Below are 20,200 nucleotides of genomic sequence, written 5' to 3'. Positions count from 1 at the left end.
CCATTGTTCCCAGCATTTTAGTCACCTCTTACAACACACACTGCTTGTTGCAAACATCTTACAAAATAAATATTATAATAATGAAGAAGGGATGAGTTCAAAATATTCAGTGTGCATTAATATAAAGAATCCCCTAAAAGTTCAATGTCAGGCATTAGCATAATTACGTTCCTTTGCCCTTTACAGTTATGTATCTACAGTAGCTATATTTCTTCACTTGTTGAAGATGATGGTAAGTGATAACTGAATGAAAGAATGCATAAATAAAAAAGTTGTATAGTGGAGATAGAGCGTGTATCTTCAGTGTGGTGCAGCCATGACACTAGTTGACTGCCCAAACACCAGCATATTGTAGATAATCCTCACACCTTGCTAGGTAAAGCAAAGTAGTGTTTATTTGGTTGCCTTTGGATGATGTATGGGCAAAACCCATGCCAGCTGCTGCTCCTGTTATGTTATCAGCATTGCAGTAATATTTTGAAAGAAAAGGTGAAGGCATGCTATCTCTAGCTTCTATTTGGCCAGTGTGGTGTAACAAAACTCTCTACTTTCTCCTCCAATAAATACAACATTATTGGCCCTTAATGCATAGATTATTTGAAACAGAAATTATACAGGTAATTCAGAAATGTTTTGAAGATTTGGATATAGAAATCTGCACACTCACAATATTGCTTAGAGATAAAGCCAGAGTCAGCAGCTCCGTTCACATCTGGATAGCAATTTACTATACAGTGCTACTGTATTTTCTTAATTACTTTTTCAAATGTATCATCTTTAGTATATGTTTGGTATAGGGGAGTTGAGTCCTTCTTGCTTGGTGCAGATTAGTAAGAAAATGTGACTTTCGACAACACCCTTTATACATACAGGGAATTACCGAAGTCCCCTAGCTATCTTCAAGTGGGAACTTGATGGGTTTTTCAAGTCAATTTCTGATCAGTCCAGTTGTGGTGTATATTTTGGTCTGTGTGGGGCTAGCACCAACAATGTGGTTGATTAGGCCATCAACCAGGAGGCCTTGTCTGAGTCCAGGCCATGTGGGGTGGTGACCCCTGTAACCACCTACAGGTGTGTACTTAGTGTATATGAGCTGATCGCTCTCCCTACACCTATCTCAGCCCAGTAGGCCGAGTCGGATGTGAGTTATACTGTATTAATTTTTACTTAGTGTGATTGTAAAAAAAAAAAAAAAAAAAAATTGGTGTGTGAAACATAACCCTATTTTCCCATATATTCTTCACTTTACGTTGTTCTATTTTTAATACTCTCCCAGTTTTCAGGACAGTAACCCCCCTTATTATAAGACGATTTACTATACTTAAGAAGGTATGCAGTGCTAGAATTTTTATTTTTATTTTTTATTATTATCACACTGGCTGATTCCCACCAAGGCAGGGTGGCCCGAAAAAGAAAAACTTTCACCATCATTCACTCCATCACTGTCTTGCCAGAAGGGTGCTTTACACTACAGTTTTTAAACTGCAACATTAACATCCCTCCTTCAGAGTGCAGGCACTGTACTTCCCATCTCCAGGACTCAAGTCCGGCCTGCCGGTTTCCCTGAACCCCTTCATAAATGTTACTTTTCTCACACTCCAACAGCAGCTAGAAATTACAGTGCTAGAAATTACAGATAAATTGTGTAACTACAATGTTATGCTGTGCTAGACGCTGCTGATAAATTTAGTTAAAAAAAAGCTATGCTTTGCTAGAAATTTGGAAAAATATTGTGGCCTATTGGGTATGAAAGTTTTAATTTGTATTCATATTTTGTGGAAAAATAAACACAAATGCAGTATAATGCAATCCTTTATTGACAATAGAGGATTGTATTGTTCCATTGTGTCGGTATTTTATACTATTTATCTCCAATAGTATGTATTTTTTTATTAAAACTAGGCCTTAATATAGTGTAATAAATTTGTAATAAATAGCTTCTGATTCAATTAAGTTCTTACAGAAAACCATCTGTAGTTTTTCATCTTGTAATGTATTATATATATATACAAAAATAAGTTTTAATAGTAGATAATTATATAATTGATGTTCAACAGGTTGGAGGGTACAATGATGAAGACAGCCATAATATGAGCTCCAGCCAGATTGAGGTACAGTGCCTAGTCTTATTTTCACATTATGTTGCTGTTTTTAACACATGCAGCTAGGTTTTGATTAGTACGAATAATTAGTACGAAGAATTACAGGTTTGATTATGATTATAGGTAATGAGGATTCTAGCTCATTAACATAAAGGGAACACGATCAATGTTTTAAAGGTTGGGAGGACTACATATATTGAGAATAAGAAGATTATATTGTTTTACATCTGTTTGTGACATTGAGAATATGGATATGTAGTTTTCACATACCTTGCTGATATAAAGGTTAAGTAACCCCTGGGCTAGAGCTTCCATTCAATGTGCTTTCTTTTTCCTCATTAAGCTGTCAAGGAGAACATAAAAAAAGCTCATATGTGGACTCATTATTATAAATGTTTCTACTTGATTTTATAACACTTTTTAGTGCAATACACAAAATTTTATTCTTATTCTGATATTTGTTATTTTAGAAGTTTTTTTTTTTTTTTTTACAAAAGTTTTTCTTTTTAAATTTAGTAATTTATACAGGAGAAGGAATTACCAACCCCTTGCTCCTGGCATTTTAGTTGCCTCTTACAACACACTTGGCTTATGGAGGAATAATTCTTCTCCACTTCCCCATGGAGATATGGGAATACAGGCAATTAATTTGTTTACAGAATTAATATGCAATTTAAATAAAATTGTTTTAAGCAAGACTTGTTTAGATGTCTTTAACTCTTTAATGGGGGTGCCTTTGGGCTGCCCTCTCTATCAATGAGCACGCAGAATTTATCTCCAACATCGTCACTGCTCTGCTGCCCTTACTTTACCTTCCCTTCTTGCTGTTGGAACCTCTCTTAACCCAGACTCTCTCATTGGCTTTTTGACAGTAACTGATTTACTGCACAAACTTTGATGATGATTCCTCTAGCACTCCTCACAGCCCTTTCTACCTCAATCTCTTGCTACCCTCTACCCCTACACTATCCACTGCCCCGCTGCACTCCATGACCTAATAATAATCCCTCTTCCTCTTGCGAACCAATACCCCTGTACCCTTCCCTGCCCTGCTGCACTGTATGACCCTTGTAGGTTTAGCACTTTTTTTATTATAATAAGAGGGTGCCTTGAAGCTGGTGAAGGATGTCATCTGTAGAATTGGGGCTCCCCATCCTTGCATCAAATTTGATTGCCTCCCATTTACAGTATTAGATGGTGTTTGACCCTTGGAGTTAGTGCTTCCCTTTGATAAAGTACTTTATTGGCATAAAGCACTTTATCATATGGATACACTGTCTTTCAATTAAATACATTTGTATGTAGGAACCAGTTCATTTTTTACTGATGTCTAGTTATAGTATGAATGTGTATGTAATACAGTTCTGTATATCCCATCTTTCATATTGTTGTTTTATACAAAAGATTTGTTTATTAGTTGGAAAATTAAAACATACTGGTTTGTAAATTTGAGACTATCCAATACACTTAAATTATCTATCTTGAAACTTTTTTTTTTTTTTACATCTGATGGGTATCAAATATGGTTAAGGTATATTTTTTTCTAAATAACAATCTGTAGTTCATACTACTGTTGTTTGGTATTGTTATTGCACAAGAAAATTTTTTTTTCATTTATCTATCAAAATAAGAATAATATATATATAGTTAATGTAGTATTGTTTTCAAGTGGAATGTGTTCTTTTTTTTAGGACTCAAGAAATCTTAACCGGGAGACTGGACCCACGTATGATGGTGAGTCGACTTTCTTTGTTCTTTATTCTCATTTTAAATAGAACATTAAAGAAGAGTTGACTTGATTTAACCCCTAAACTGTCCAAACGTAGATCTACGTTCACTCATGTAGCGCTCCGAATGTAGATCTACGTTTTTTTTTTACATGTTTTCAAATGAGGAAAATCAAAGTCGAAGCGCTACATGTGTAAACGTAGATCTATGTTTGGACAGTTTAAGGGTTAATGTACACAGTTTGTAATGCATTATAATAGAAATAGAATAGTCAGCAAATTGCATTGTTTGGAGTAAAGTAATTTTGCTCCCTTGAATCTGTATTCTGCAGATATTTGATTTAAATTATTGATATTTTAATCTTACCGTATGGTAGCTTCAAACTAGAATCCTAGATGGGTTTGGAAGATGCTATTAAAGAAAAATTAAATTTGTTTATTTTCAGAAAGTGCAGTGTACAATTGTTAAAAACTTAGGTAACACATTTGCAGACTTAGTGGACAACACCTGGTTAGCAGAGCATTTCTTTCAGTCTTAAGCTAACTTAAAACTATTAGACAATGTATAATTGAGTTCACATTATATCCCAACAAAGATCTACAAACAAAGGCAAAAAAAAAAAAAAAAAAACTCCAGCTCTTCAGTTTTTCTTAAACATGGTACAAGGATAGTTTTTGACCAAAAAAAATAAGAGTGGCCATTTTTTTAGCAAAGTGCAATTTATTGGTCTTTTTTAATGATCGAGATCATTTTAAAGTCATTTGTTTACTTCACATTTTTGACCGCCATAATTTTCCTCCTGTTCATCATAGCCATGACAAACAGTTTACCGTGCTGGATGCTTTCAATAAAGTATTCAGCATGATAAGATATCAAAAGGGCAAATAAAGGGGTTGTCATATTACATTACCAAAAATATAATGGAACATTGCTTGTAGGAACAGCAGTAAGCTGGGTACGTATATATTACAAACTTTGCCACCGACTTTTAAACTACATTACAACTTAACCTTTATAACTTTGACTAGTAATAATACTGATAATAGTAATACAGTAATATTTTAATTAGCTTAGGAGCAAAGCAGTATATTGGTACAAAAAAGTGTTGCAAATCAATTCTATCCAAAAAATTTTCAAAAGACACTATTGTGTTATTAATTAATATTACATGATCTTCTAGCAACAATACTAGATTCTGAAAGCAAAATATACTGTGGTGTATACAGTCGCTTTTCATAATATATATACTGTACTGTGTGAGAGTGCCCTGTTGTCTCAACCTATTTGTGGTTAAAGGAGCAGAGTTGGTGTCTTATCTTGAATGCTAGGATGTTTGAATTGTTTTAAATACGTAGTAGAGTTTTTCAGGTTATACCATGAGTTACACGAAACAGCTCGGTACTGTTTGTGTTAAGCCCAAATCAATGGCAGGGGGTATGCTATAGCCTGCAGATTATAGGCCTATAAGCTAAGTAGCCAGGCTAGAGGCTTTCTTAACCCTTTGACTGTTTTGGTCGTATATATACGTCTTACGAGGTACCAAGTTTGACGTATATATACTCATAAATTCTAGCAGCTCCAAATCAAGCAGGAGAAAGCTGGTAGGCCCACATGTGAGAGAATTGGTCTGTGTGGTCAGTGTGCACCATATAAAAAAAGTCCTGGAGCACGCAGTGCATAATGAGAAAAAAAACTCTGACCGTTTTTTTTTTTTAATTAAAATGCCGACTTTGTGGCCTATTTTCGTATAGTATTTATGGTTGTATTCTCGTTTTCTTGGTCTCATTTGATAGAATGGAAAACATATTATAGAAATAGAGGTGCTTTTGATTGGTTTTACTATAAAAAGAACCTGGAAATGGAGCTCAAAGTAGGGGAAATGTTTGATTTTTGCTGATGTTCAAAAGTAAAAAATGATGTCGTTGTCCAATAAATGTCCAACTAGCCATTCTAATATGCAGTCATGAATGGGTTGACATTATTTGTACAATTATTACAGTATTGCAGTAGTCTGCATAACAGTAAATCTTCTATTTTTTGTTTGAATAAAAATTCAAAATAGAAAGCAAGAGTAATATCAGAGGGCCCTGGAGACATGACTGATGAACAAAAAAAATGTTATTTTAGAGCCAGGAATGTCTGCATTGTTTATTCTGGATCTTATTTTGAAATTGTCATATTTTTTAATTTTCGTGAAATTGGCCAAATTGCAAATTTCTGGCCACATTATTGGGTAGTTGAAATCAGTAAATGGTCAGTTTTTTGTACTCAATTGATACAAAATAAATGGTGTTCTAAACCAATAGCTGTGAGTTTGGTTGACTGGAACAATGGAATTAGCTGAAAATAGGGCTCAAAGTGGGTGAAATCGCTGATTTGTAAATATCGCTGAGGTCGCTAACTTCGCGAGAGCGTAATTCCATCAGTTTTCCATCAAATTTCGTTTTTTTGGTGTCATTACAATTGGGAAAAGATTCTCTATAATTTCATAAGAAAAAATAATTTTTTTTTTTTTAAATTTTGCAACACCAGGAGACACCTCAGGATTGGGAGTTGTGACAATCAAGGAGTTAATCTACGAGGCCTAAAATTGGCTTATCTCTGCAGGTTGGGTTATACAGAAAATTAGTTGATCAGTTGGGTATCTGAGTGTAAGATGTGGTGTAGAATATTATCCTTCGTAGGTTCTATTGAGCTGATAGAAAGGGAAATCATAAGCATATATCTTACATAAAAACTTACAGAATGAAAACATCATCAAAGACTATATTTTGTATGTTCTCATTTCTGTTTAAAATTTTAAAATTAATGTACGTATATAAAAACAAACTAAATTGGATATATATACATTTGATTGTGTTTTTATGACTAATGATATATTTAGAAACTTTAAAAATGATGAGAGAGTGAACAAAGAGGCTCTCCAATGTGTGAAGGATCAAGTATCACTGGACAGTCTAACAACTGAATAGTTGCAGTTACAGTAATTGTTTTTTCAACACACCAGCCATATCCCACCAAAAAACGAAACAAAAAATTTTTCTCCTTGTTACATTTAGTAATTTATACAGGAGAAGAAGTGCTTGCCCCCTGCTCCCAGCATTTTAGTCACCTCTTTATTACAGTAGTCTCAGAATTTATACTATAAAATATAGGGAAAAACTTATCACCACAGGTGAACAATATTGGTATAAAAATGAGATCTGAACTCACACCTGGGCAGTGCATAAGTATATGTGTACGTATCTTTGAAGGATGGTAGGTTGAAGCAAATAGAAAATACAATATGTATTACACTTGGCTTGAAACCATGGTAAATGCAACACTGTTCAAGCATACACTCGTATTTCATGTTTTACACTTGCACGATACTGTATCATACTGTCAGAGTAACCACTTTTTTTATTACTCTTGATAAGGTACTGTATCTCGACATCACTGGTAAATTTCTTCTTACTGGTTGACTGATATCCCTTCCATGATGTCCTTCCTGGCTGACCAACTCTTTTTCTCTTTCTTATCATGCCATCCTCCAGACTTCTTAGGTTATTGTTAGTTTATTTGTCAGGGAAACTCACCTGAGATGGATTTTGATCATATGATAACCCATATGGTTCCTTGAGAATTTCATAATGTTTTATTGTAACATTCCTTGATTACTATATATTATTGGCCATCAGTTGGGTTTTTCATTTTTTACTAAATACATGTGTTCCTTGTCTTATAAGTGAAAATCGCTCAAAAAAATCTGAAAAAAAAAGTTTTCTTACATCTATCTTGCACAGAACAAGGATTAGCATTTTTATATAGTCAGACTTGAGTCCTGGAAATGGGAAGTACAATGCCTGCACTCTAAACAAGGGGTTCGGGATATTGGCAGTTTGGAGGGATATGTTGTGTATCTTTATACATATATGTTTCTAAACTGTTGTGTTCTGAGCACCTCTGCAAAAACAGTGATTATGTGTGAGTGAGGTGAAAGTGTTGAATGATGATGAAAGTATTTTCTTTTTGGGGACTTTCTTTTTGGGTCACTCTGCCTCGGTGGGAGACAGCCGACTTGTTAAAAAAAATATATATATACTATATATATATATATATATATATATATATATATATATATATATATATATATATATATATATCTTTCTTTCTTTCAACACACCGGCCGTATCCCACCGAGGCGGGGTGGCCCAAAAAAGAAAGAAAATCCCCAAAAAGAAAATACTTTCATCATCATTCAACACTTTCACCACACTCGCACATTATCACTGTTTTTGCAGAGGTGCTCAGAATACAACAGTCTAGAAGCATAAACATATAAAGATACACAACATATCCCTCCAAACTGCCAATATCCCAAACCCCTCCTTTAAAGTGCAGGCATTGTACTTCCCATTTCCAGGACTCAAGTCCGACTATATGAAAATAACCGGTTTCCCTGAATCCCTTCACTAAATATTACCCTGCTCACACTCCAACAGATCGTCAGGTCCCAAGTACCATTCGTCTCCATTCACTCCTATCTAACACGCTCACGCACGCTTGCTGGAAGTCCAAGCCCCTTACCCACAAAACCTCCTTTACCCCCTCTCTCCAACCCTTTCGAGGACGACCCCTACCCCGCCTTCCTTCCCCTATAGATTTATATGCTTTCCATGTCATTCTACTGTGATCCATTCTCTCTAAATGACCAAACCACCTCAACAACCCCTCTTCTGCCCTCTGACTAATACTTTTATTAACTCCACACCTTCTCCTAATTTCCACACTCCGAATTTTCTGCATAATATTTACACCACACATTGCCCTTAAACAGGACATCTCCGCTGCCTCCAACCGTCTCCTCGCTGCTGCATTTACCACCCAAGCTTCACACCCATATAAGAGTGTTGGTACTACTATACTTTCATACATTCCCTTCTTTGCCTCCATAGATAACGTTTTTTGACTCCACATATACCTCAACGCACCACTCACCTTTTTTCCCTCATCAATTCTATGATTAACCTCATCCTTCATAAATCCATCCGCCGACACGTCAACTCCCAAGTATCTGAAAACATTCACTTCTTCCATACTCCTCCTCCCCAATTTGATATCCAATTTTTCTTTATCTAAATCATTTGACACCCTCATCACCTTACTCTTTTCTATGTTCACTTTCAACTTTCTACCTTTACACACATTCCCAAACTCATCCACTAACCTTTGCAATTTTTCTTTAGAATCTCCCATAAGCACAGTATCATCAGCAAAAAGTAACTGTGTCAATTCCCATTTTGAATTTGATTCCCCATAATTTAATCCCACCCCTCTCCCAAACACCCTAGCATTTACTTCCTTTACAACCCCATCTATAAATATATTAAACAACCATGGTGACATTACACATCCCTGTCTAAGACCTACTTTTACCGGGAAGTAGTCTCCCTCTCTTCTACACACCCTAACCTGAGCCTCACTATCCTCATAAAAACTCTTTACAGCATTTAATAACTTACCACCTATTCCATATACTTGCAACATCTGCCACATTGCTCCTCTATCCACTCTATCATATGCCTTTTCTAAATCCATAAATGCAATAAAAACTTCCCTATCTTTATCTAAATACTGTTCACATATATGCTTCAATGTAAACACCTGATCTACACATCCCCTACCCACTCTAAAACCTCCTTGCTCATCCGCAATCCTACATTCTGTCTTACCTCTAATTCTTTCAATTATAACCCTACCGTACACTTTTCCTGGTATACTCAGTAAGCTTATTCCTCTATAATTTTTACAGTCTCTTTTGTCCCCTTTCCCTTTATATAAAGGGACTATACATGCTCTCTGCCAATCCCTAGGTACCTTCCCCTCTTTCATACATTTATTAAACAAAAGTACCAACCACTCCAACACTATATCCCCCCCTGCTTTTAACATTTCTGTCATGATCCCATCAGTTCCAGCTGCTTTACCCCCTTTCATTTTACGTAATGCCTCACGTACCTCCCCCATACTTACATTCTGCTCTTCTTCACTCCTAAAAGATGGTATACCTCCCTGACCAGTGCATGAAATTACTGCCTCTGTTTCTTCCTTAACATTTAAAAGTTCCTCAAAATATTCTCGCCATCTACCCAATACCTCCATCTCCCCATCTACTAACTCCCCTACTCTGTTTTTAACTGACAAATCCATATTTTCCCTAGGCTTTCTTAACTTGTTTAACTCACTCCAAAATTTTTTCTTATTTTCATTAAAATTTCTTGACAGTGCCTCTCCCACTCTATCATCTGCTCTCCTTTTGCACTCTCTCACCACTCTCTTTACCTTTCTTTTACTCTCCATATACTCTGCTCTTCTTATAACACTTCTGCTTTGTAAAAACCTCTCATAAGCTACCTTTTTCTCTTTTATCACACCCTTTACTTCATCATTCCACCAATCACTCCTCTTTCCTCCTGCCCCCACCCTCCTATAACCACAAACTTCTGCCCCACATTCTAATACTGCATTTTTAAAACTATTCCAACCCTCTTCATATGTATATATATATATATATATATATATATATATATATATATATATATATATATACACCTACCATCCGACTTACGACCTGCTCGACTTACAACCACTCGACTTACAACCGTGTTTTTTATGCCAAATTTCTGGGAAATAAACAACTATTTGTGTTGTACACAGTGTTTATCCTAAACCTTACAGTATAAAATACAGTACTAACAACATAAAAAGTAAGGTAAAACATGAAATACCAAAATAAAACAATAAAATAAAGTCATTACAAAAATGTTTTGTTGATATTCAGTAGTAAAGTTCGACTTACGACCATTTCAACTTATGACCGGTTTCTCGGAACCGAACTTGGTCGTAAGTCGGATGGTAGGTGTGTGTGTGCGTGTGTTTATATATATATATATATATATATATATATATATATATATATATATATATATATATATATATATATATATATATATATGGAGGGATATGTTGTGTATCTTTATACGTATATGCTTCTAAACTGTTGTATTCTGAGCACCTCTGCAAAAACAGTGATTATGTGTGAGTGTGGTGAAAGTGTTGAATGATGATGAAAGCATTTTCTTTTTGGGGATTTTCTTTCTTTTTTGGGTCACCCTGCCTCGGTGGGAGACGGCCAACTTGTTGTGTATATATGTGTATGTGGGAAACGGCCGACTTGTTGAAAAAAAAAAAAATATATATATATGTGTGTGTGTGTGTGTGTGTGTGTGTGTGTGTGTGTGTGTGTGTGTGTGTGTGTGTGTGTGTGAGTGTGTGTGTGTGAGTGTGTGTGTGTAAAGGTAGAAAGTTGAAAGTGAACATAGAAAAGAGTAAGGTGATGAGGGTATCAAATGATTTAGATAAAGAAAAATTGGATATCAAATTGGGGAGGAGGAGTATGGAAGAAGTGAATGTTTTCAGATACTTGGGAGTTGACGTGTCGGCGGATGGATTTATGAAGGATGAGGTTAATCATAGAATTGATGAGGGAAAAAAGGCGAGTGGTTCGTTGAGGTATATGTGGGGTCAAAAAACGTTATCTATGGAGGCAAAGAAGGGAATGTATGAAAGTATAGTAGTACCAACACTCTTATATGGATGTGAAGCTTGGGTGGTAAATGCAGCAGCGAGGAGACGGTTGGAGGCAGTGGAGATGTCCTGTCTAAGGGCAATGTGTGGTGTAAATATTATGCAGAAAATTCGGAGTGTGGAAATTAGGAGAAGGTGTGGAGTTAATAAAAGCATTAGTCAGAGGGCAGAAGAGGGGTTGTTGAGGTGGTTTGGTCATTTAGAGAGAATGGATCAAAGTAGAATGACATGGAAAGCATATAAATCTATCGGGGAAGGAAAGAGGTGTAGGGGTCGTCCTCGAAAGGGTTGGAAAGAGGGGGTAAAGGAGGTTTTGTGGGCGAGCGGCTTGGACTTCCAGCAAGCGTGCATGAGCGTGTTAGATAGGAGTGAATGGAGACGAATGATACTTGGGACCTGACGATCTGTTGGAGTGTGAGCAGGGTAATATTTAGTGAACGGATTCAGGGAAACCGGTTATTTTCTTATAGTCGGACTTGAGTCCTGGAAATGGGAAGTACAATGCCTGCACTTTGAAGGAGGGGTTTGGGATATTGGCAGTTTGGAGGGATATGTTGTGTATCTTTATATGTATATGCTTCTAAACTGTTGTATTCTGAGCACCTCTGCAAAAGCAGTGATATGTGTGAGTGTGGTGAAAGTGTTGAATGATGATGAAAGTATTTTCTTTTTGGGGATTTTCTTTGTTTTTTTTGGGTCACCCTGCCTCGGTGGGAGACGGCCGACTTGTTGAAATAAAATATATATATATACATATATATATACATATATATATATATATATACATATATATATACATACATATATACATACATATATATATATACATACATATATACAATAATAAATAATAAATGTATGGAAGAGGGTAAGGTACCTAGGGATTGGCAGAGAGCATGCATAGTTCCTTTGTATAAAGGCAAAGGGGATAAAAGAGAGTGCAAAAATTATAGGGGGATAAGTCTGTTGAGTGTACCTGGTAAAGTGTATGGTAGAGTTATAATTGAAAGAATTAAGAGTAAGACGGAGAATAGGATAGCAGATGAACAAGGAGGCTTTAGGAAAGGTAGGGGGTGTGTGGACCAGGTGTTTACAGTGAAACATATAAGTGAACAGTATTTAGATAAGGCTAAAGAGGTCTTTGTGGCATTTATGGATTTGGAAAAGGCGTATGACAGGGTGGATAGGGGGGCAATGTGGCAGATGTTGCAAGTGTATGGTGTAGGAGGTAGGTTACTGAAAGCAGTGAAGAGTTTTTACGAGGATAGTGAGGCTCAAGTTAGAGTATGTAGGAAAGAGGGAAATTTTTTCCCAGTAAAAGTAGGCCTTAGACAAGGATGTGTGATGTCACCGTGGTTGTTTAATATATTTATAGATGGGGTTGTAAGAGAAGTAAATGCGAGGGTCTTGGCAAGAGGCGTGGAGTTAAAAGATAAAGAATCACACACAAAGTGGGAGTTGTCACAGCTGCTCTTTGCTGATGACACTGTGCTCTTGGGAGATTCTGAAGAGAAGTTGCAGAGATTGGTGGATGAATTTGGTAGGGTGTGCAAAAGAAGAAAATTAAAGGTGAATACAGGAAAGAGTAAGGTTATGAGGATAACAAAAAGATTAGGTGATGAAAGATTGAATATCAGATTGGAGGGAGAGAGTATGGAGGAGGTGAACGTATTCAGATATTTGGGAGTGGACGTGTCAGCGGATGGGTCTATGAAAGATGAGGTGAATCATAGAATTGATGAGGGAAAAAGAGTGAGTGGTGCACTTAGGAGTCTGTGGAGACAAAGAACTTTGTCCTTGGAGGCAAAGAGGGGAATGTATGAGAGTATAGTTTTACCAACGCTCTTATATGGGTGTGAAGCGTGGGTGATGAATGTTGCAGCGAGGAGAAGGCTGGAGGCAGTGGAGATGTCATGTCTGAGGGCAATGTGTGGTGTGAATATAATGCAGAGAATTCGTAGTTTGGAAGTTAGGAGGAGGTGCGGGATTACCAAAACTGTTGTCCAGAGGGCTGAGGAAGGGTTGTTGAGGTGGTTCGGACATGTAGAGAGAATGGAGCGAAACAGAATGACTTCAAGAGTGTATCAGTCTGTAGTGGAAGGAAGGCGGGGTAGGGGTCGGCCTAGGAAGGGTTGGAGGGAGGGGGTAAAGGAGGTTTTGTGTGCGAGGGGCTTGGACTTCCAGCAGGCATGCGTGAGCGTGTTTGATAGGAGTGAATGGAGACAAATGGTTTTTAATACTTGACGTGCTGTTGGAGTGTGAGCAAAGTAACATTTATGAAGGGATTCAGGGAAACCGGCAGGCCGGACTTGAGTCCTGGAGATGGGAAGTACAGTGCCTGCACTCTGAAGGATGGGTGTTAATGTTGCAGTTTAAAAACTGTAGTGTAAAGCACCCTTCTGGCAAGACAGTGATGGAGTGAATGATGGTGAAAGTTTTTCTTTTTCGGGCCACCCTGCCTTGGTGGGAATCGGCCGGTGTGATAATAAAAAAAAAAAAAAATATATATCTTCTTCTTCTTTCAACGTACCAGCCGTATCCCACTGAGGTGGGGTGGCCCAAAAGAAAAAACTGAAGTTTCTCCTTTTAAATTTAGTAATATACAGGAGAAGGGGTTACTAGCCCCTTGCTCCCGGCATTTTAGTCGCCTCTTACGACACACATGGCTTATAGAGGAAGAATTCTGTTCCACTTCCCCATGGAGATAAGAGGAAATAAACAAGAACAAGAAAGAAAATAGAAGAAAACCCAGAGGGGTGTGTATATATATGCTTGTACATGTATGTGTAGTGTGACCTAAGTGTAAGTAGAAGTAGCAAGACTTACCTGTAATCTTGCATATTTATGAGACAGACAAAAGACACCAGCAATCCTACCATCATGTAAAACAATTACAGGCTTTCGTTTTACACTCACTTGGCAGGACGGTAGTACCTCCCTGGGCGGTTGCTGTCTACCAACCTACTACCTAGTATATATATATATATATACACATATATATATATACATATATATTTCTTTCTTTCAACACACCGGCCGTATCCCACCGAGGCGGGGTGGCCCAAAAGGAAAAACCAAAGTTTCTCCTTTCAGTAATATATACAGGAGAAGGGGTTACTAGCCCCTTGCTCCCGGTATTTTAGTCGCCTCTTACAACATGCATAGCTTACGGAGGAAGAATTCTGTTCCACTTCCCCATGGAGATAAGAGGAAATAAACAAGAACAAGAACTAGAAAGAAAATTGAAGAAAACCCAGGAGTGTGTGTATATATATGCTTGTACATGTATGTGTAGTGTGACCTAAGTGTAAGTAGAAGTAGCAAGATGTACCTGAAATCTTGCATGTGTATGAGACAGAAAAAAAAAGACACCAGCAATCCTACCATCATGTAAAACAATTACAGGTTTCCGTTTTACACTCACTTGGCAGGACGGTAGTACCTCCCTGGGCAGTTGCTGTCTACCAAACTACTACCTAGTTATATATATATATCTTTCTTTCTTTCAACACACCGGCCGTATCCCACCGAGGCGGGGTGGCCCAAAAGGAAAAACGAAAGTTTCTCCTTTTACATTTAGTAATATATACAGGAGAAGAGGTTACTAGCCCCTTGCTCCCGGCATTTTAGTTGCCTCTTACAACACGCATGGCTTACGGAGGAAGAATTCTGTTCCACTTCCCCATGGAGATAAGAGGAAATAAACAAGAATAAGAACTAGAAAGAAAATAGAAGAAAACCCAGAGGGGTGTGTATATATGTGCTTGTACATGTATGTGTAGTGTGACCTAAGTGTAAGTAGAAGTAGCAAGACGTACCTGAAATCTTGCATGTTCATGAGACAGAAAAAAGGACACCAGCAATCCTACCATCATGTAAAACAATTACAGGCTTTCGTTTTACACTCACTTGGCAGGACGGTAGTACCTCCCTGGGTGGTTGCTGTCTACCAAACTACTACCTAGTTTTATATATATATATATATATATATCTCCATGGGGAAGTGGAACAGAATTCTTCCTCCGTAAGCCATGCGTGTTGTAAGAGGCGACTAAAATGCCGGGAGCAAGGGGCTAGTAACCTCTTCTCCTGTATATATTACTAAATGTAAAAGGAGAAACTTTCGTTTTTCCTTTTGGGCCACCCCGCCTCGGTGGGATACGGCCGGTGTGTTGAAAGAAAGAAAGAAAGAATATATATATATATATATATATATATACACATATATATCTTTCTTTCTTTCAACACACCAGCCGTATCCCACCAAGGCGGGGTGGCCCAAAAGGAAAAACGAAAGTTTCTCCTTTTACATTTAGTAATATATACAGGAGAAGAGGTTACTAGCCCCTTGCTCCCGGCATTTTAGTCGCCTCTTACAACACGCATGGCTTACGGAGGAAGAATTCTGTTCCACTTCCCCATGGAGATAAGAGGAAATAAACAAGAATAAGAACTAGAAAGAAAATAGAAGAAAACCCAGAGGGGTGTGTATATATGTGCTTGTACATGTATGTGTAGTGTGACCTAAGTGTAAGTAGAAGTAGCAAGACGTACCTGAAATCTTGCATGTTCATGAGACAGAAAAAAGGACACCAGCAATCCTACCATCATGTAAAACGAAAGCCTGTAATTGTTTTACATGATGGTAGGATTGCTGGTGTCCTTTTTTCTGTCTCATGAACATGCAAGATTTCAGGTACGTCTTGCTACTTCTACTTACACTTAGGTCACACTACACATACATGTACAAGCACATATATACACACCCCTCTGGCTTTTCTTCTATTTTCTTTCTAGTTCTTATTCTTGTTTATTTCCTCTTATCTCCATGGGGAAGTGGAACAGAATTCTTCCTCCGTAAGCCATGCGTGTTGTAAGAGGCAACTAAAATGCCGGGAGCAAGGGGCTAGTAACCTCTTCTCCTGTATATATTACTAAATGTAAAAGGAGAAACTTTCGTTTTTCCTTTTGGGCCACCCCGCCTCGGTGGGATACGGCCGGTGTGTTGAAAGAAAGAAAGATATATTACATATATATATATATTTATATTTATTTTATTTTTTTTTTTTTTTTTTTTTTTTTTTTTTCAACAAGTCGGCCGTCTCCCACCGAGGCAGGGTGACCCAAAAAAGAAAGAAAACAATTTTCTTCTTCTTATTCTTTTTAGTAATCTTTACAGGAAAAGGGGTTACTAGCCCATTGTTCCCGGCATTTTAGTTGACTTTTACAACACGCATGGCTTACGGAGGAAAGATTCTTATTCCACTTCCCCATGGATATAAAAGGAAAAGTAATAAGACCAAGAACTATTAAGATAAAATCAAAGAAAACTCAGATGAGTGTGTATAAATAAATGTGTACATGTATGTGTAGTGTGACCTAAGTGTAAGTAGAAGTAGCAAGACATGCCTGTAATCTTGCATATTTATGAGACAGACAAAAGACATCAGCAATCCTACCATCATGTAAAACAATCACAGGCTTTCGTTTTACACTCACTTGGCAGGACGGTAGTACCTCCCTGGGCAGTTGCTGTCTACCAAACTACTACCTAGTTTTATATATATATATATATATATATATATATATATATATATATATATATATATATATATATATATATATATATATATATATTATATATATATATATATATATATATATATATATATATATATATATATATATATATATATATATATATATATATATATATATATATATATATATATATATATAAAAGTAAAAGGTAGATGGGATACAAGGAGAATAGAAGCATCAGGGAAGAGAGAGGTGAAGGTTTATAAACTAAAAGAGGAGGCAGTTAGGGTAAGATATAAACAGCTATTGGAGGATAGATGGGCTAATGAGAGCATAGGCAATGGGGTCGAAGAGGTATGGGGTAGGTTTAAAAATGTAGTGTTAGAGTGTTCAGCAGAAGTTTGTGGTTACAGGAAAGTGGGTGCAGGAGGGAAGAGGAGCGATTGGTGGAATGATGATGTAAAGAGAGTAGTAAGGGAGAAAAAGTTAGCATATGAGAAGTTTTTACAAAGTAGAAGTGATGCAAGGAGGGAAGAGTATATGGAGAAAAAGAGAGAAGTTAAGAGAGTGGTGAAGCAATGTAAAAAGAGAGCAAATGAGAGAGTGGGTGAGATGTTATCAACAAATTTTGTTGAAAATAAGAAAAAGTTTTGGAGTGAGATTAACAAGTTAAGAAAGCCTAGAGAACAAATGGATTTGTCAGTTAAAAATAGGAGAGGAGAGTTATTAAATGGAGAGTTAGAGGTATTGGGAAGATGGAAGGAATATTTTGAGGAATTGTTAAATGTTGATGAAGATAGGGAAGCTGTGATTTCGTGTATAGGGCAAGGAGGAATAACATCTTGTAGGAGTGAGGAAGAGCCAGTTGTGAGTGTGGGGGAAGTTCGTGAGGCAGTAGGTAAAATGAAAGGGGGTAAGGCAGCCGGGATTGATGGGATAAAGATAGAAATGTTAAAAGCAGGTGGGGATATAGTTTTGGAGTGGTTGGTGCAATTATTTAATAAATGTATGGAAGAGGGTAAGGTACCTAGGGATTGGCAGAGAGCATGCATAGTTCCTTTGTATAAAGGCAAAGGGGATAAAAGAGAGTGCAAAAATTATAGGGGGATAAGTCTGTTGAGTGTACCTGGTAAAGTGTATGGTAGAGTTATAATTGAAAGAATTAAGAGTAAGACGGAGAATAGGATAGCAGATGAACAAGGAGGCTTTAGGAAAGGTAGGGGGTGTGTGGACCAGGTGTTTACAGTGAAACATATAAGTGAACAGTATTTAGATAAGGCTAAAGAGGTCTTTGTGGCATTTATGGATTTGGAAAAGGCGTATGACAGGGTGGATAGGGGGGCAATGTGGCAGATGTTGCAAGTGTATGGTGTAGGAGGTAGGTTACTGAAAGCAGTGAAGAGTTTTTACGAGGATAGTGAGGCTCAAGTTAGAGTATGTAGGAAAGAGGGAAATTTTTTCCCAGTAAAAGTAGGCCTTAGACAAGGATGTGTGATGTCACCATGGTTGTTTAATATATTTATAGATGGGGTTGTAAGAGAAGTAAATGCGAGGGTCTTGGCAAGAGGCGTGGAGTTAAAAGATAAAGAATCACACACAAAGTGGGAGTTGTCACAGCTGCTCTTTGCTGATGACACTGTGCTCTTGGGAGATTCTGAAGAGAAGTTGCAGAGATTGGTGGATGAATTTGGTAGGGTGTGCAAAAGAAGAAAATTAAAGGTGAATACAGGAAAGAGTAAGGTTATGAGGATAACAAAAAGATTAGGTGATGAAAGATTGAATATCAGATTGGAGGGAGAGAGTATGGAGGAGGTGAACGTATTCAGATATTTGGGAGTGGACGTGTCAGCGGATGGGTCTATGAAAGATGAGGTGAATCATAGAATTGATGAGGGAAAAAGAGTGAGTGGTGCACTTAGGAGTCTGTGGAGACAAAGAACTTTGTCCTTGGAGGCAAAGAGGGGAATGTATGAGAGTATAGTTTTACCAATGCTCTTATATGGGTGTGAAGCGTGGGTGATGAATGTTGCAGCGAGGAGAAGGCTGGAGGCAGTGGAGATGTCATGTCTGAGGGCAATGTGTGGTGTGAATATAATGCAGAGAATTCGTAGTTTGGAAGTTAGGAGGAGGTGCGGGATTACCAAAACTGTTGTCCAGAGGGCTGAGGAAGGGTTGTTGAGGTGGTTCGGACATGTAGAGAGAATGGAGCGAAACAGAATGACTTCAAGAGTGTATCAGTCTGTAGTGGAAGGAAGGCGGGGTAGGGGTCGGCCAAGGAAGGGTTGGAGGGAGGGGGTAAAGGAGGTTTTGTGTGCGAGGGGCTTGGACTTCCAGCAGGCATGCGTGAGCGTGTTTGATAGGAGTGAATGGAGACAAATGGTTTTTAATACTTGACGTGCTGTTGGAGTGTGAGCAAAGTAACATTTATGAAGGGATTCAGGGAAACCGGCAGGCCGGACTTGAGTCCTGGAGATGGGAAGTACAGTGCCTGCACTCTGAAGGAGGGGTGTTAATGTTGCAGTTTAAAAACTGTAGTGTAAAGCACCCTTCTGGCAAGACAGTGATGGAGTGAATGATGGTGAAAGTTTTTCTTTTTCGGGCCACCCTGCCTTGGTGGGAATCGGCCGGTGTGATAATAAAATAAATAAAATATGTAGTAGGTTGGTAGACAGCAACCACCCAGGGAAGTACTACCGTCCTGCCAGATGACTGTGAAACAAAAACCTGTAACTGTTTTGCATGATGGTAGGATTGCTGGTGTCCTTTTTTCTGTCTCATGAACATGCAAGATTTCAGGTACGTCTTGCTACTTCTACTTACACTTAGGTCACACTACACATACATGTACAAGCACATATATACACACCCCTGTGCGTTTTCTTCTATTTTCTTTCTAGTTCTTATTCTTGTTTATTTCCTCTTATCTCCATGGGGAAGTGGAACAGAATTCTTCCTCCGTAAGCCATGCGTGTTGTAAGAGGCGACTAAAATGCCGGGAGCAAGGGGCTAGTAACCTCTTCTCCTGTATATATTACTAAATGTAAAAGGAGAAACTTTCGTTTTTCCTTTTGGGCCACCCCGCCTCGGTGGGATACAGCCGGCGTGTTGAAAGAAAGAAAGAAGATATATATATATATATATGTAGTAGGTTGGTAGACAGCAACCACCCAGGGAAGTACTACCGTCCTGCCAGATGACTG

The 20,200-nt window shown here is 37.7% G+C and overlaps 1 protein-coding gene and 1 long non-coding RNA gene across 11 annotated transcripts in view; one reads left to right on the top strand and one right to left on the bottom strand.

The window, feature by feature from the left end:
• The window catches only part of LOC138854690 (uncharacterized), an 81,003-nt gene that overhangs the window by 13,471 nt on the left and 47,332 nt on the right, over window positions 1-20,200 (bottom strand). The gene's annotated exons all lie outside the window — the stretch shown is intronic.
• Window positions 1-20,200, top strand: part of LOC128699648 (fl(2)d-associated complex component-like) — a 139,619-nt gene that overhangs the window by 95,672 nt on the left and 23,747 nt on the right. For all 10 annotated transcript variants that reach the window (XM_070099372.1, XM_070099378.1, XM_070099377.1 and 7 more), the window contains 2 exons: window positions 2,058-2,111; window positions 3,794-3,836. In XM_070099372.1, coding sequence (XP_069955473.1) covers window positions 2,058-2,111; window positions 3,794-3,836 — 97 coding nt within the window. The remainder of the gene's footprint in view (window positions 1-2,057; window positions 2,112-3,793; window positions 3,837-20,200) is intronic.

This window comes from Cherax quadricarinatus, chromosome 67 (assembly GCF_038502225.1).
Source record: "Cherax quadricarinatus isolate ZL_2023a chromosome 67, ASM3850222v1, whole genome shotgun sequence".
Classification (NCBI taxonomy): Eukaryota; Metazoa; Arthropoda; class Malacostraca; order Decapoda; family Parastacidae; genus Cherax; species Cherax quadricarinatus.
Note: the sequence above shows the minus strand (reverse complement) of the source record. Positions and strands in the feature narration are given on the sequence as shown.